Here is a 17103-nt window from a genome sequence, read left to right as displayed (position 1 = left end):
GTCTGGACCTTCCGACCAGCATCTCCAGGTCTCCTGCCCCTCCCCACCGCCTGCCGAGTCCCCAGCACTCCCATCTCCACTGTCTGCCCCTGTGAGTTTGGTCATTTTGGAGTCCGTGTCTCAGTGAGACCACACGGGGATGGCTTTTCAGTCTGGACTGTCCCGCTTAGCACAACGCCGCCCAGGTTCACCCTTGTGTGCAGTCACGAGTGGCCCTTTGTGACCCCAGCGTCTGTAGCCCGCAGGCTCCTCGTCCATGGGATTCTCCAGGCAAGAGCCCTGACTGCTGTCTCCTCCTCCGGGGACCTTCCCGAGCCGCTGAGCGCGGACTTCTGCTCTGCCCTGTCCCCTTCCTGTTTGTGGATTACTTGGACTTTTCTTTCTCTCTCCCTCTCTCTTTTTGCTCCCCTGGGTCTCTGTTGTGGTACGGGGTCTTGTCTAGTCGCCCTCTTTTGGACCGCAGACTCTAGACCAGCGGGCTCAGTAGTTGCAGCTCACGGGCTTAGCTGTTCTGAGCCATATGGGATCTTGGTTCCCCGATCAGGGATCCAACTGGTGTCCCCTGCACTGGAAAGCAGATTCTCAGCCACTGGACCACCAGGGAAGTCCTGGACTGCTTGAATACTTTAAATATTCCAGTTTAATTTATCTTGAGCTTTTAAGCATGCTTTTTTTTCTAATTTTTTTTATTAAGCATACTTTGTACAGCTATTTTTCAGTAGTTGTTCTAAGGATTGCAGCGCCTTTGAACAGACTGTTTGCATTTATGCCTCATCACGTGGGTGGAGGCAGGAGCTCCCCTCTCTGCATCTAGACCCTCAGCCTACCGACCCCTTTCCACTTAATTGTTGCCTCAGGACACGGCCTCTCGGTGTGACACTGACCACCCTGAGGACAAGGTCAGACAACGCTAATTTTCTTTCCTGTCAACTGCCATCCACATGCGCGAGAACTGGAGAGCGGGAAACCTCGTCCATTACCTTTAGCCGGGTCTTCACCGTTTTCCTGCTTCTCCTTCTCCTCCAGGACATCGTCTCCATTGCCCTTGGTCTAGAGAAGTTTCCTTCTCTCTGTCTCTTTTTAAAGCAGGTCGGATGGAAATGCATTCTCTTAGCTTTCCTCCGCCTGAGACAGTGTGATGGTCATTTTGCCCTCAGTTCTGGGGGTGTTTGTGTTGGATTTGTAGTCCAGATGGCTGGCTGTGTGTGTTTGTGTGCATCTTCTATGCTTAGATTCCACTCCATTGGCTTCTGGTCTCTTTGGTTGGAGAAACCTACAGTCATTCTAATAATTTTTCCTCATATGTTATCTCTTATTTTTCTCTAGCTCTTAAACATTCAGTTCAGTTCAGTTCACTTGCTCAGTCATGTCCGACTCTGCGACCCCATGGACTGTAGCACGCCAGGCCTCCCTGTCCATCACCAACTCCCGGAGTTTACTCAAACTCATGTCCATTGAGTCAGTGATGCCATCCAACCATCTCATCCTCTGTCACCCCCTTCTCCTCCCGCCTTCAATCTTTCCCAACATCAGGGTCTTTTCCAGTGAGTCAGTTCTTCATATCAGGTGGCCAAAGTATTGGCGTTTCAGCTTCAGCATCAGTCCTTCCAATGAACACCCAGGACTGATCTCCTTCAGGATGGACTGGTTGGATCTCCTTGCAGTCCCTTGGACTCCAACACCACAGTTCAAAAGCATCTATTCTTTGGCCCTCAGCCCTCTTTATAGTGCAACTCTCACATTGCTGTTGTCTTTTTTTAAGTGAACAATTCAGTGGTTTTTCGTATATTCAAGAACTGTCTCAACCACCACCACCATCTGGCTTGAGAACACTCTCGTCACCCCCAGAAAGCAACCCTGTTCCCATCAGCACTAAGTTCCTGCTCACACTTGCCCCGCCCCGACACCCCATCCCCGCACACTGGCCTTTTCTGGACTTTTTGTATAAATGGACTCATTTGGGGTCTTCTGTGATTGCCGTCTTTCCCTGAGCACAACGTTTTCAAGGTTCATTTACGCTGTAACCTGTGTCAGCCTTCATTCCTTTATCGACACGTAACATTCCATTGCACGGATGGACCGTGTTTTATTTATCTGTTCATTAGTTGATAGATACTTAGATTGTTCCTACTTTTTGCCTGTTAGAAATACTGCTGCTCTGAACACTCGTGTACTGCTTTTGTGTGGACAGATATTTTCACTTCTCTGGTGGATGTGCTTTGGAGGGGAACTGCTGCTGTCCAAGGTAACACACACGATGTGACTCCAGAATCCTCAGGTTTCAGATTCCGCGGCAGCCGCTCTGTTTTGCATTCCCACCAGCCATGGATGAGGGCCCAGCTTCTCCAGCCCTGTCAGCACTTGCTATTGTCTGTTCCTTTCCTCACAGTCACCCTAGTGGGCGAAAGGACTGTCTCACTCTGGTTTTGATTTGCATTTCCTTTGTGACTGGTCATGTGACCCCTTGGCCATTTCTTTATATTCATTGGATGCCTGTCTATTCAGGTCCTTTGCCAGTTTTTTAAAGAGTGTTACCAATAGTTTTCTTTGTATTATTAAGTTGTAAGACTTCTTTTAATAGATACAAGATTCGAGTTTCTTATTAGACGTGTGATATTTTCTCCCATCCTGTGGGTTGTACTTTCACTCTCTTGACATTGCCCTTTGGAGCACGGAAGTTAAAATTTGATGTACAGCGTATCTGTTTCTTTCTTAGTTGGGCTTTAAGTTTATATAAGAAACCATGTCTAATTCAGGACCACAAAGATTTACATCTATGTTTTCTTCTGAAAGTGTATAGTTTTACCTCTTGGGATTACGTTTTTGATCCATTTTGAGTTCATATTTGTGCCTGTGTGAGGTCCAAACTTCACTCATTGGCACGTGAATGCACATCCAGGTATTGCACGTGGATATCCAATTATTCCTGCACCGTTTGCTGAAAAGGGGGTCCTTTCCCCATTGAATTGTCTAGCACTGTTATTGAAAATGAATTGACCAGTAAATAAGGTATCATTTCTGGACTCTCAAATATATTCCATTGATCTCCATATCTATCATGCGTCCCTACTACAGTCATTATTATATCTGTGAAGGAGGTTTTGAAATTAGGAAGTAAGAATCTTCTAACTTTGTTCTTTTACAAGATTGTTTTGAGTGTTCTGGGTCTCTTGCATTTCCATGTGAATTTTAGGGTCAGTTTGTTACTTTTTCTGTGCCATATCTCACTATTTCTTTGGGTCCTCAACGTCTTTAATGATGTGCAGTTTTCACCGCACAAGTCCCGCGGTGTTTGGGGTCACATTGTGTGTGTGTCACTCTGCCACCCCCGACTGCAGCCCGCCAGGCTCCTCTGTGCATGGGATTTTCCAGCGAGAGTACTGGAGTGGGCTGCCGTTCACCTCTCCAGGGGATCATCCCAGCCCAGGGGTCAAACCCTCGTCTCTTACACTGCAGGCGACTCGCTCCTGTCTGAGCCGCGAGAGAAGCCCCTTAGTATTTCTGGTGCTACTACAAATGGAATGTTTTCTTTTTGAAAATCCATTTATTTAGTAATTATTTGGCCGTGCTTAGTTGCAGCACTCGGGACCTCTCGTTGCGGCGTGTGGGCCTGAGCTCCCTGACTGGGGCCGAACCCAGGCCCCCTGCGCTGGGAGCGCAGGGTCTGAGCCGCTGGCCCCAGGGCCGGCCTGGGGCTGCTCTCTCCACGTTAGTTTTGGAGAAGTCGCTGGGAGCGAGCGGAGACACAGCTGACTTCTGTGCGTCTGTCTCATGCCCTGCTGCCTTAATGAGCTCGTGTTAGCTCTGGTGGCGTTTTTCTTCTCTGAACATTTACCTGTTTTCCCGCATCTGTTCTCAGCTGTGGCACCCGGACCCTCCCTGCGGCAGGCTGGCTTCTCCGTAGTGGTGGCGTGCGGGCTCAAGTTGCCCCGTTGCCTGTGGGATCGTAGTTCCCCGACGACCAGGGACTGGACCCACATCTCCTGCTCCACGCGGTGAGGCCCAGGCGAGGGAGCGCTGGCGAAGCCCCGCTCGGAGCTCTTCTGGTGGGTCCCCTCAGGTCCCAAACAAAATGTCATGTCCTGGGCAGTTACCTATTCCGCTGCAGTCTGGATGCCTTTTATTATTGTTTTTCTTTCCTGACTGCCCTGATTAGTACAATGTTGAGTAGAAGTGACGGGGGCGGGGGGCATCTTGTCTTGCTACTCATCTTGGGGGAGAGCTGCTCGTCTAGCAGAAAGTCTGATGCTACCCGTGGGTTTCCATAGGCGCCCTTTATTGGGTTGTGCAAGTCCACTTCTGTCCCCGTTTTGGGTGTTCATACCACGGAAGGTGCTGGATTTTGTCAAATTCTTTTTCTGCATCTATTGAGATGAGCAACCTGATTCTGTCCTTTATTCTGCAGACGTACTGATAGTATGTCACATTGATTAATCTTGTGAACCAACTTTTCTGGCCTGGGATGAACCCTGCTTGGTCGTAGCATATAAGTAACTCTTGCTCCACACTGCGGCACTCAGCTTGCCGGTCTTTTACTGAGAGGTTTGGCATCCGTATTCACTCAGAGAAACTGGCCTGTAGTTTCCTTGCAGTGTCTGCCCAGCGTTGGTATCAGGGAGATACTGGCCTCATCAGAAGAGCTAGAAATGTTCCCTCCTCTCTGGTATCCTGTGAGTTTGTGAAGCGCTGGTGTCATGAGTGCCGATCCTTCTGAAATGTAACCTTGGCTTCCTCAGTCTGTGCTGGAGGCGGACAACAGAGGTCGTGAGTCTGTCTTTTACCCCGGCGGGTCCCAGGACTCCGGGCAGGAACCGTGAAGAGTCTGAGACTCTGCCGGTGAGCTTGCTGCAGCTCCTCGGATCCCAGTGCACCTGCATTTTCAAGCCGCCAGTAACTTGAGCCCCCAGCCCCACGGCAGCAGGGAGCGCCCAGGTGGCACCTGAGCAGTCAGCGGGCGGCTCTGGAGGAGGGGAGCCCCAAGGTCAGCACCTGGGAGCTCTTACAATGGCCAGTATGCGCGACTGGCCGCCCCTGCGTGTTTAACTGTCTCCTGGTCCCCATCTATGCTTTTTTAAAAAATATCTTATTTCTATGTATTTGTTTGGCTGCGCTGGGTCTTAGCTGTGTGTGGCCCTAGGATCATCAGGCTCCACTGCAGCTTGCAGGGGCTGGTTCCCTGACGAGGGGTCGGACCTGGGCCCCCTGCGCTGGGAGCTCGGAGGCTTAGCCGCCGGACCCCCACTTCCTACTCTCATTTGGCCTGGACGCTGTTTTTGGTGAAGGAAAACCCGATGAAAGGCAACTGGGGAGACAGGTTTGGGGAGACACAGCGTGTCTCACGTCTGAAAACGCACCACCCATCTGGCGGTTCGGCAGGGACGGCGGTGCAGGGAGGCGACTGTCCGATAGGCGTTTGAAGGCATTGGCCCCGCTTTCTTCTGGCTCCCAGCGTCCTGTTTCCTGAGCGTGGCTCCTCTGATTCCCAGCCCTTTCTCCGAGACGAGCCCTTTCTCTCGGGGACCCTCAGGACCCTCCTGTGTCCCCGGCGTCCCGTGTCGTCGCGGGGCGTGCTTCACTCACGTCCGTTTCCTCCCGCTCTGCCGGGCGGCCGACTCCTTTCAGCGGGGACTTCAGTTCGAGGAAACTCTCCTCATTTACTGCGAGGGTGTTTCGGCCAATCACTGTTTCTCTTCCTCTTTTTTTTTTTTTTTACTTTCGCCTGTTATTCACATGTTGGGCGTCGCAGATGTACTCTGTCTCTCGTTGCTGAGAGTCAAAGATGCTCCTTTCCACCCCGCATCCCAGGTTTTCTGCTCTGGATTTCTTTCCTGTCGTGTTCCTAACCTCCAAGAACCCTTTGGCACCGACGCATGTTCTCTCCCTTCTCTCCAAGGATGTGTCCCCTCCTGGCATAGCCCGTCTCCTCCAGCCTGTTTCTTCGTCTCTGTGTTTTGATTTCTCCCTGTTATGTACACACTTTCTGCAGAGGTCTGATTATTCCCAGCTGTTTGCCCACCTGTAACAGAGGGACACCACAGAAGCCTTTTCTGTGAGGTTCTTTAGGGGGTGAGTTTGCTTTCCCTTTCTGGGGCAGGGGGGAGGGTGTTGGCAGATCCCCAGGGGAGGATCATCCAGTCTCCTTCCTAGAGGGTATGGCCCACGTCTGGGAGTCAGAGAAGGAAGAAAGCTGATGCTCTCGAGGTTCAGGATGTAGCTGTTCTCTTAAGCTCCCTGTTTTATCACTGATCACCTCCCCCACTCCCCCGCCCCGTCGTCAGCTTCTGTCTTTGCTGGGGTGCAGGAGGGGCTTTCTCTCGGTGTGGGAGGGGGGGAGTTGGGGTCCCCTTCCTGCCTTCTGTCCCCGTGTGTTCAGCATTACCCCCTTCCCTCCTGCAGCCTCTGGTCCCTCCCGGGGTCTGTGGTTTGCGCTTCCTTCTGCTGCTAGGTGAGCTCCGAGCTCTTGTCGGGGCGGCCACTCACCCACCCTCTGTGCTTCCCGCACTGTGTCGCTGCGGTCTGCTGTCCCCTTCTCCTTGTCTGACTCTGTCCGTTCCTCGTACTGTCCTTTTCAGGGAGTGTGGGCGAAAACAGAGGTGTTCCACCTACCATTTTAACCAACACCGTATCGCTGTATTTATTATGTGCTTTGCTACCCATCGAGCTGAGCCCAGCTGCTCGGTCATGCCTGACCCCTGCGACCCCGCAGGCTGCAGCCCGCCACACTCGGCTGTCCGTGTCTCCTGCAATGCAGGCGGGTTCTGTACCACTGAGCCACCAAAGAAGCCAGAGAAATTTCTTGACTATGGTCTTCTGAGTAAATAAGTGGGATGCGTATGCTTGTGTTGCAGAAGAGAAAATTCAGTGCTTGTCTTCCGGTCCGATCCTGAGATCCCCAGTTCATCATGAGCATGCTACTGTATTAATACCCTTGTTCTGTTTTCCATAAACCCCTGTGACAACGCACTCCGCCAGTCTCGGACAGTCTACTGTCTTCAGAGCAAATAATTAAAATGGACTTTGAGAGCTTGTATGGTAAATCCATTTCCCTCTGGCTGGAAGCATTATTAGTCCATTACTGTTCCAGGAGAAGAGGTTGGCTCAGACAGTCTTGAAAAACAGGATATCAATTCTCTAACTCAATATGATACAAAGGAAGATAAGACAAGGAACGAGATGAAGCAGTGTGTCTTCTGGGTCCTCAGACTCTGCTTACCAGCCACTGCTCTGGAGCTCCCGAGGCTGCCCTGTGCCTTGTCTGCCCATCTCTTCGGGTGCAGAGAAAGCCCGAAGCCAGAGGACAGAGGGCAGGGCCGTGAGCAGCAGGGCTTCTGTGGTTTCCTCTTCCTCTTCCTGTTGCCCGGTTAGCACTGAGCTCACTGCTGGAGGGAGGCGGGGGTGGCGGGGCGGGGATGGGGTGCCTGGCTCTCTCCGCCCCCTCCCAGGCCTCCTTACACTCGTGGCTCCAATGAAGAGCCCGACAAGAGCTCCTTGCCCTGCCAGGGTTCTTGCTACTGTGACAGATACCACCTTTATGTGAGCGTCTGACGTTTAATATAAAAGAGGTTTTGTTGTTCAGCCGATAAGTCTCGTCTGACTCTGCGACCCCATGGGCTGCAGCACGCCAGGCCTCCCTGTCCATCACCATCTCCCAGAGTTTGCTCAAACTCACGTCCATTGAGTCAGTGATGCCATCCAACCATCTCATCCTCTGTCGTCCCCTTCTCCTCCTGCCTTCAATCTTTCCCAGCATCAGGGTCTTCTTCCAATGAGTCAGCTGTTTGCATCAGGTGGCCAAAGTATACTAATAAAAGCTATTAGAGCCATTAAAAATACATTTTGGAAAATTCTATGAAGAACAAATAGAGGAAAATTGAGGCTTCTTATTACGGGGACTTTCAAGCACACAAAAACTAGTAAATATGGGCTTTTGGCAGTCCAGTGGTTAGAGTTCAGTGCTCTCACCACCAGGGGCCCAGGTTTGATTCCTGGTTGGGGAACTAAGATCCCACAATCCACGTGGCCAAAATGAAAACAAAAGAGTAGTAAGTAAACCCCCTGGAGCCGTTACCCAGCTGTAAACATGACCAGCACTTCACCAAGGCTGTAAAATCTGTTCTTGCAACCCCCAGCACCCAGTCCTCATTCAATTAAAAAAGTATTTGCTAGGGTAGCGTAACAAAATTTCAGACAGCATATCATTTCCATCTCTAAAGGCTTCTACACAGTCTCTAATCATTCATAATGTTTTTCCTTTTTCTTCCTCTCTTATGTAAAACTACAGTGAAAAAAGTGAAAGTGTTAGTCCCTTGGTTGTGTCCAACTCTTTGCGAACCCCTGGACTATATCCCACCAGGCTTCTCTGTTCATGGGATTTCCCAGGCAAGAATACTGGAGTGGGTTGCCATGCCCTCCTCCTGGGGACCGAACTTGGGTCTCCTGCATTGTGGGCAGACTGTTTACTGTCTGAACCACCAGGAAAGCCCCTACGACACACTTATTATCACGACCGAACAAGACTACCAATTCCTTCATACCATCTTGTATTAGATGCTATTAATACTTCAGTCCATCTAACACTCCAGGCCACATTCAAATTCCCCAGAGTATCTGAAAAAATATCTTTCTGCAGAAGACTTGTTTGAATCAAGAGCCTAACAAGGCGCACCCATTGCATCGGGTTCACGTAGCTCCAAAGCCTCTTAGCTCCTAATGAAAACTTCATTCTTTAACTTAAACATATTTATGTGCTTTCAACACGAAGGCAGGCGCATCTCAGGCGTGGCTTTCTTCAGGGGCTGTGCCATTTTTATCTGGAGTGCATCCAAAGTCGTAAGTGCTCCTGAGGCGTGTTTTTCCTGGACCGGTCCTGGCCTCCAGCATCCATTAGGGAGGTTAGAATGAAACATCTGGTCATTTTTAATGTAAGTGCTTTTTCCACCTTAGTTACCAGGGCAACTAATCAAACTTTGGAGACAGCCGCTTATTAGATTTATGCATATTTAAGATTCTCCCTGTTGCATTAAAAAGCATAAATCCATACCGCAGATTGCAACAATGGAAGCAGTCAGATTTATGGAAACTGAGTTTGGTGATAAATGCATGGATCAGGTGTTAGGACTGCTTTCGAGCGATCCCTCTCGAGTGCAGCAACGCAGGAAGAGTTTTCGAGGACGGGGTTTTTATAAAGACTGAAAAAGGCGCGGGCGGTGCCCAGCGCTTCCGGTTACTCCTGTTCCCACGTGCTCCTCACCTGTTTAAGTTCTACAGTCGGGCATCAGCCCCCCCCCCCTCGTGTTCAACTCCTTCTCATCGCATGTCTGCCGTGTGCCAGACGCATTCCTGCCACCCACCGAGGAAGGAGCCGCCCCCACTCCGAGGGTGTGAAGACCCAAGGTCAGAGGTTGGCAGGTCGCTCGACGTCACCAACTTTGAGTCAGTCTCCTGGGAGGGTAAGAGGCGGGAAGGCCAGGGGTCTCCAAATGGAGGAATAGGCTGCAAGCGTCAGACCTTTTTTCTCTCTCTCTTAAGCGGCAGGAGGAAACAAACTATAAGGGTTAAGATTTCTTCCCCTTCTCTACACAAATTTAAAAAGAGGTTTCTCTTAACATTCTGTGTTGCCATGACGACACCTGGCTCCACCTGAACTTAACTTTGCTCAAATCTTGAGCTAACTGATGCGATTTTCTTATGGACGCCTTTGTCTTGAGCTATGTTAATGTGCTATGCGTTTACCCTAGACTCTGTCTTCAAGTCAGTTCCGCCTAAGACTCAGAACTGACTTGACAAACCATACATTGTTCTCCTAATCTATGTTAATGAAACTGTATGTTTGCTTGGGAATCTGCCTTTCTTCAAGATTTCATGTCAATGGCCTAGTCTGATGGCCCGGGATGACTCACCTGGTGCCAAGGTCATCTCAAAATGCAGGTTGTGGAGGAGGGGCCTGGTGCCTCTCTCTGAGTTTTGAGATATCACCTTTCTCTAATTAGCAGCCTGCTGGTAGCTATATAACATCTGTCTGGCCAAAGTGTAGCAGGCGGGCAACTCTTTCTGCCCCCGTCTGATGTCTGTGTCAGAAGCTTTCTCTATCTCTTTTATACTTTAATAAAACTATCACACAAAAGCTCTGAGTGATCAAGCTGCATCACTGGCCCCGGATTGAATTTCCCTCCTCTGGAGGCCAAAAATTCCAGCGCCTTTCACTGCTCAGCAGCAGCCTTTCAGCCCACCCCACTCTAAGGATTGTCGGTTGGGTCAGTTAAGGGCGGTGTCGCGGCATTTCCAGCCCAGTGGGTACCTGCTCCGTGGAAGCCCCCGCAGACGTAGAGCTTCCCGTCCACGACGCCCGCGCTGGTGGAGTTGGAGCGCAGCGAGAGCAGGGGCACGGGCATGGGTGGCCCTTCTCTCCAGAAGTCCCCGTCCGGGTTGTAGATCTCCACCGCGTCCAGGCACTTCCGGACCTGGCCCTTGTCCCGGCCGACGCAGCCGATCCCACCTGCGGAGGGGGGCACACGACAGACGGACTGAGGTGGGGCGGGCATGCCCCTGGCCCGCCCGGCCTACACCCCTGGGCGTTCTTGTGCACCTGGTGCTTCTCCTGGGATGCTTCCTTCCTTTTTTCAAATTAATTAATTAATTATTTTAATTGAAGGACAATTGCTTTGCAGAATTTTGCTGTTTTCTGTCAAACCTCAGGCTGAATCAGCCATCGGTATACACACGTCCCCTCCCTTTTGAACCTCCCTCCCCATCTCACCCTCCAGGCTGAAACAGAGCCCCTGAGTTTCCAGAGCCAGACAGCAAATTCCGTTGGCTACCTACTTTACATACGGTAATGGAAACACACTGGCTGTCTCAGGGACCCTCCCTTGAGAGGAGGATTTGCGGTCTGAGTGTGAGGGTGACCCAGTTCTGCCAACCGATGGTCGTTAGGATTCCAGGGACCTGGCTATCGAGCAAACGTCCTTTCCCCTCCCCAGTGTCACCAGCCCATTTCTCCGTCTCCTCCTGTTTTTATTTATTTCTGGCGGCACTGACTACTAGCCTGTGGGATCTGACCTCCCGGACGAAGTGTCAAACCTGTCCCCGGTGCAATGCGAGGGCAGAGTCCTAACGACCGGTCCCCGCTCCCTCTCTTCTCAAGGGGCAGGAATCTTCCCCCCTTAGGGCGGGCCAGCCTTTGGTAAATTTTAGCTTTAGGGTTCAAAGGGAGGCCCCAAACCCAAATGCCTGGTGAGTCTTCCGTTTTCAGCAGGCGCTCTCTGACGGCCTGTCTCATAGCGGGCGGCATGCTCACAACCAGCTGAGAAGAGAGTGAGGCGTTTCCTGCCGCCAGGAAGTTAACGGGGCGGAAAGCCACGTGGACAAATAAACCGAGAGCAGACATCGTGACAGGCACCTTACAGGAGACACGCCTACGCTCGGAGTCCAGAGACTGCAGCAAGTTCACAGAAACACCATGTACTTAATTATGACTCTGCGTCTCACCCTCCACTGGGCAGTGATGGCAGAAGGACTTCCAGCCCACCATAATAAGAAACAGGAGCTTGCCCCGCCATGAAAGGCTGTGAACGTCGGGGCTGTCTCTCCTCGTCTGAAGCGCGGCTCCTGGGAAGCAGGTGAAGCCTCCGGAGGGGAAGGCAGTCATCTCATCGGCGACCTCACTGCACGCAGACTCGATCGGACGGCCTGCTCTGCATGGCCCGTCAGAGTCGGGAAGGTGCCAGCCTCGGCTACCCCGGAGGGTCGGGGAAGGGTCACGGCAGCGGGGTGTGGGTGGGGCTCGGCTCTGGTGTTCACAGCAACAGCGAGGCCAGCGTTGAGACCCCTCGGCTCTCACAGGCTTTGCCCAGCGTGTCGTGTCTCTTAGGGATTAACACCAGGATGCCTCATGGCGTTCCTTCTGTCGTTTAACCCCGCGCCCATCCGTGTGCTGCCGGTGACCCTTCCATCCGCTGCCGGGCGGTTTTCAGTCTTCCTTCCTCTGTTGCTGTTCAGTCGCTCAATCACGTCCGACTCTTTGCGACCCCATGAATCGCAGCACGCCAGGCCTCCCTATCTATCACCAACTCCTGGAGTTCACGCCAACTCGAGTTCATCGAGTCGGTGATGCCATCCAGCCATCTCATCCTCTGTCGTCCCCTTCTCCTCCTGCCCCCAGTCCCTCCCAGCATCAGGGTCTTTTCAGATGAGTCAGCTCTTCGCATGAGGTGGCCAAAGTATTGGAGTTTCAGCTTCAACATCAATCCTTCCAATGAACACCCAGGACTGATCTCCTTCAGGATGGACTGGTTGGATCTCCTTGCAGTGCAGGGGAGTCTCAGGAGTCTTCTCCAACCCCGCAGTGTGAAAGCATCGATTCTCGGGCGCTCAGCCTTCCTCATGGGGACAGCCGTGTTACCTGCGTGACGCTCGGCCCCGAGTGGATGGGAGAGGACTGAGGGAATGGCTGTTCTCAGCCGGGTCAGGCCTACCCAGGATAGAGGCGATGGAGGAGAGTGCGGGAGGAAGCCTTTTCTTCCCCCCTTTTGCTGATGGAGCCCTGCCCGTTTCCTGTCTCAGGACACATCCAGGGATGAAGGTTGTAAACACAGGAAGCTCTTAGCGCTTTCTCTCTTCTCCGCCTGGATAAATAATTTAGCCCATTACTGTGCCAAGTCTGAGTGGCTGCGCTTCCAAGGAGGGGCCACGCGGGCCTCAGTCAACTGCGCTGTCTGATGCTCACAGACCCACGTTCCCCCTGGCGCTGAGGTGGCCAGAGGCTGCTTCGTCCAACAGATCGGGGACTCTCTGTCTGAGGGGCGGGACGGCCTTAAAGAAGAAGAGGCTTTGTCCATAGCCGCTGACCCTGGAACCACCCATCAGGTAAGAATGAGACCACTTAGCTCCCTGCTCCCTGAGATGGGGAGAGCGGTGACGGGCCAGCTTCTGTTGTTAATACGAGCACTGGGGATGACCGGTCAGTGGAGGCGCGCAGACGGCATGCAAGCCGCTGGTCATCAGCCCGGCGCAGCCAGCAGCCAGCACCCTGGATGTGATCAGAAGTTCACATAAAGCCCATCAGGGGAGCTCCCCCAGCATCACGTGCAAGAAGCACGGGGCTTATGCTGGAGGTCGCTGGGATAATTAGAGTGCTTGTCACTTTCCTCCCCATGTTGCTAAGTGCCTTTAATGGTGCCATTTAGCCCTTTTACGTAGCTGTGCCTTCTGCTCAGCTGGCAGAGAGTTCACAGGCTCCACTCGGGCGACGCGGGCTCTGCCTTTGTTTCTGACCGTCGGCCCCCGAACGCACCCCCCGTCTCCTCTGGATGTAATTCCACCACCAAGCATGCTCTCGGTGGCCCTCTAGTGCCAGCGACTTAACGAGCTTAACCTGAAAGTGGAGGCTGATCAGATAAACCATCCCACGAAAGCGTGGTCTTTATCAGTAAGTCGGCACCGGCGCTCCGAGAGAAGCCTTTTGACCCTGCAATGGGATCAGAGCGTCTTTAGAATGTCAATGCGCCGCCCCGGATCTCTCACTTCTGTGCCACCAGAGCCTGACTTCCTGAGGTCAGAAACGGGTGCACAGAAGTTCTCTTTGCGAGTCCTACGTCAGCGGGCCTCCGGCGCAATATGCAAACCTTAGTTCTTCTGGGGTGGGCCTCGGTTACAGAAGAGGGTGCCTCTCTCCCCTCTTTTATCTCTCCCAAGATGGAGACCTGCCCTTCGTGTGTTTGGCCATCATGGTCTTTCCCTGTTCGGAGCTGAAATGTCCCCCCACACAGAGCCTGGGCCCGGGGCTGGGGACGGCAGGGCGTGGTCCCCCCCGACTTCCGCTCGGACCTGCTGTCCACGCGGCCTGGCAGCGGCGCGGGGGTGGCTCCTGTGTCCCTGCCCCGCAGGCTGCCATCAGGAGGCGTACTCTGCCCCGCTCGGGGCTCAGCCCCAGAGGGGGGGTGATTCTGGAGCTCTTCTGACAAGCTCCCGGAGTTGCTTCCGTGGCTGAACAAGCTCTTTTTTTGTCTTCTTTTTAAAAAAGTATTTATTTATTTATTTACTTGGTTGTTTTAGGTCTCAGGTGCAGCATGTGAGACCGTGTTCCCGGATCAAGCATTGAACCCATGTCTCCTGCATTGGGAGCTAGGAGTCTTAGCCTCCAGGCCTCCGAGGAACTCCCTTGGCAAGCTTTAATAAATACATTCACTGCTGCTGGCTCCCATGGGCCTTGGGAAAAAGTCTGTGGGCTTTTGAAAACAGAAAATGAAAGTGAAAGCCTTGGTTGCTCAGTCGTGTCTTACTCTTTGCGACCCCCGTGGACCGTAGCCCGCCAGGCTCCTCTGTCCATGGGATTCTCCAGGCAAGCATCCTGGAGTGGGTTGTCATGCCCTCCTCCAGGGGATCTTCCCGACCCAGGGACCGAACCCAGGTCTCCCCCATGGCAGACAGGTTGTTGACTGCCTGAGCCACCAGGACAGCTTTGGGCAATGTAATTTCTCTAAGTCTCAATTTTCTCATCTGTAAGTTTTGGATAATAATTTCAGTTTCATAAAGCGTTGCAAAGATTAACTTACAGGTGAAGGAGGAGAGTGGTGAGGAGCAGACGTGTGTTGCAAAGCCAAGTATCACCAGTAGGATAGGAGTTTGATTTCTTCCCATGCACCCGAGTGAGCAAGCGGCCAGCACATAGCCGGTCCGGGGGGATGGTCATCCCTCCTACTCCGTGTTCCAGATGCTGTGTTAGTACGCCAGCGTTCACAGGAGCTACTGAAGTCTCCGGTTCGCTTGCTCTCTACTCAACTATCTGCGTGTCTGTGATTCAGGGCTTACTGACCGAAGGGGTGAATCTTGCTTCCTCCGAGGTTGGATGGAGGTGATGGGAAGCTGAAGGGCTGAGTGATAAGCTGAACCTCCGGGCAGGGAGGCAGGCTCCCTGACACGGTGCATCAGGCCAAGCGTTTCGGGGGGTGGGGGGGTGGGAGCTGCCACATGACCCCATGGGAGACAGGCCGGAGGATCCTGTTGGGGGGGTGGGGGGCGTCCAGGAGTGAGGCCGCCCGGGGTAGGGGCGGAGGGGCTGCTCTGACTCACGTGTGGGGTGCGGTCCCTTCCTGAGAATACAGTGCCCGGGGCAGTGTCACTCTACCCAGGCCGTCTGCTCTCCCTTTTTAATCGTATTTATTTATTTATGGCTGTGCTGGGTCTTCGTTGCCATGCGGGGCGTTTCTCCAGTGGTGTCCACGGGCTTCTCGTCGCGGTGGCGTCTCTTGGCTCAGGGCACAGCTCTAGGGTGTGCGGGCTTCAGTAGCTGTGGCCTGCGGGCTTAGTTGCCCCGTGGCTTGTGGCATCTTCCCGGGTCAGGAATCAAACCTGTGTCCCTCCTACACTGGCAGATGGATTCTTTGCCACTGAGCCGCCCGGGAAGAGCTCTGCTTTTGTTCTGCTCTCAGTTAGGAGTTCCAGATGTGAAGCCTGAACCCCTAGCAGACACGACCTCACTTCTCATCCCCTGTTAGTTAACGCAGGGCTCTAATGGGCATTTTCAGAAAAAGAAAAAAGCCCTTCAGCACAGGGTGAAAGGCAGGGCCAGCTGCCTTCACAAACTCCCCGGCCGCGCCCAGGAGTGTCCGGCTCACCACCCGGGCGGTGTCACTCTGTCTGTGCAGCATCCTGTTCACCCGCTGACCCCTGCCCGTCCATCACCAGCTTTTCTTGCAAAGAAAACAGCCACGGGCCTCCATTCTGCATGCTTTTCAAAACAGATGACCGGGAAAAATCAAAAGAGCTGAAAGGGAAAACCGAGTTCCCTTGGTTAGCGCTTGACTCTGCTTGATTTTGGAGGGAAACTCAAGGGTGTGAAATGTCTGATTATTGCCGAGTAGGAATACAGGCGGTTGACAGAAGTTCTGGCTCCAAGTCCCAGGCATCAAAGAAGCTGCAGTCTTGTCTGTGGCTGATTCCAGACAACCGCTGGGCTTCCCTCCGGCCCAGCCCTGGGCCTCCGTGGACTTCAGCGCGCCTCACCTCTCTGTTCCTCCAGACTCTGACCCATCTCAGTCTCCTTTCTTCCCTGGCCGTCCTCCCTAGCTTGTCCTGCAGGTCCTAGCAGGTCCAGGGCCGAGCCCGCAGAGGGGTGAAGGGAGCACCTGCAGAGATCAGAACCTTGGAACTGCCCTCCCGCCACCTCGCCACCCTCAGACAGGAGCCCCCAGATGTCTCGTGTCTGTCCATCTCCCGAAAGCGTGCCTGGCTTTCAGCCACCCCTCTGCCCAGTCCTCTCCTCCCTGCCTGTCTTCCCTGGCCGCCCTGTTCCCGGCACCCTGTGCTCCAGGCTGGCTCAGCCTGGGCCCTGAACACTGAGGTGGTTCCCCTCTAGGCCGCTGTGGAGGCTGGTCTCCGCCTGGACGGGTCTCTCCTCTCCAGGAGGACAAATCCCTACTTCAAGGCTCAGCTAAGCCATCACCCCGAAGAAAGGCGTTGTGTCTCTGCAAGCGGCCATCCCCTCCTTCGGGCGCCTGCTGCTCTCTGAACTGAGATCAAGGTTCCTATAAAGATGCTGCTCCTGTGTGTCTTCGTAGGCTGCAGGTCACTGGACGGCAGAAGGATGCCTCGTTCACATCCGTACACCCCACGCTCCTCGCTGGGGCAGACAGCCGAGAAACGAAGCTTTACTGAGTGTGTGTGGTCCAGCCCCTCACCCACATCGCGGATACTGTTTTCTTCTTCTACTCTTCTGTCCAAACACAAAGTGATGACTAGCTTTCTAGAACTGGTCAAGCCCTAAGTCCAAACAGCTGAACACTCACTCCCTGTCAGATTGTAAACACGATCTGCTTAAGGATATAGGACTCCCAGCGCAGGTATGGACCTTGTTGCTGTCTGCTGTTGGACTTATCTTTGCCCCCAGGTCTGCCTGCCTGAAAAGTCACTGACCCCCCCTAACTTAGGCTGGACATAACTTAACAGGACACAGGCTAAGTTTATACTAATAATTCTGTCTGGAGACCAAGCAAAGACACATTAATCAGATATACTCAACAGCTTGCAAACGTAGACACACAGATGTAATGTGTGAAGGCAGAGTATGCACCATTCTGCTGCCTGAGGTTCTTCTAAAGGGGGCTT

General features: G+C 53.0%; 1 protein-coding gene across 1 annotated transcript in view; it reads right to left on the bottom strand.

Moving 5' to 3' along the window:
• The window catches only part of KBTBD12 (kelch repeat and BTB domain containing 12), a 53974-nt gene that overhangs the window by 3152 nt on the left and 33719 nt on the right, over positions 1-17103 (bottom strand). The window contains exon 5 of the mRNA XM_020881060.2: positions 10298-10495. Within this exon, the coding sequence (XP_020736719.2) occupies positions 10298-10495 (198 nt within the window). The remainder of the gene's footprint in view (positions 1-10297; positions 10496-17103) is intronic.

Source organism: Odocoileus virginianus, unplaced genomic scaffold (assembly GCF_023699985.2).
Source record: "Odocoileus virginianus isolate 20LAN1187 ecotype Illinois unplaced genomic scaffold, Ovbor_1.2 Unplaced_Contig_3, whole genome shotgun sequence".
In the NCBI taxonomy this organism is placed as follows: domain Eukaryota; kingdom Metazoa; phylum Chordata; class Mammalia; order Artiodactyla; family Cervidae; genus Odocoileus; species Odocoileus virginianus.
This window is presented reverse-complemented; position numbering and strand designations above follow the sequence as displayed.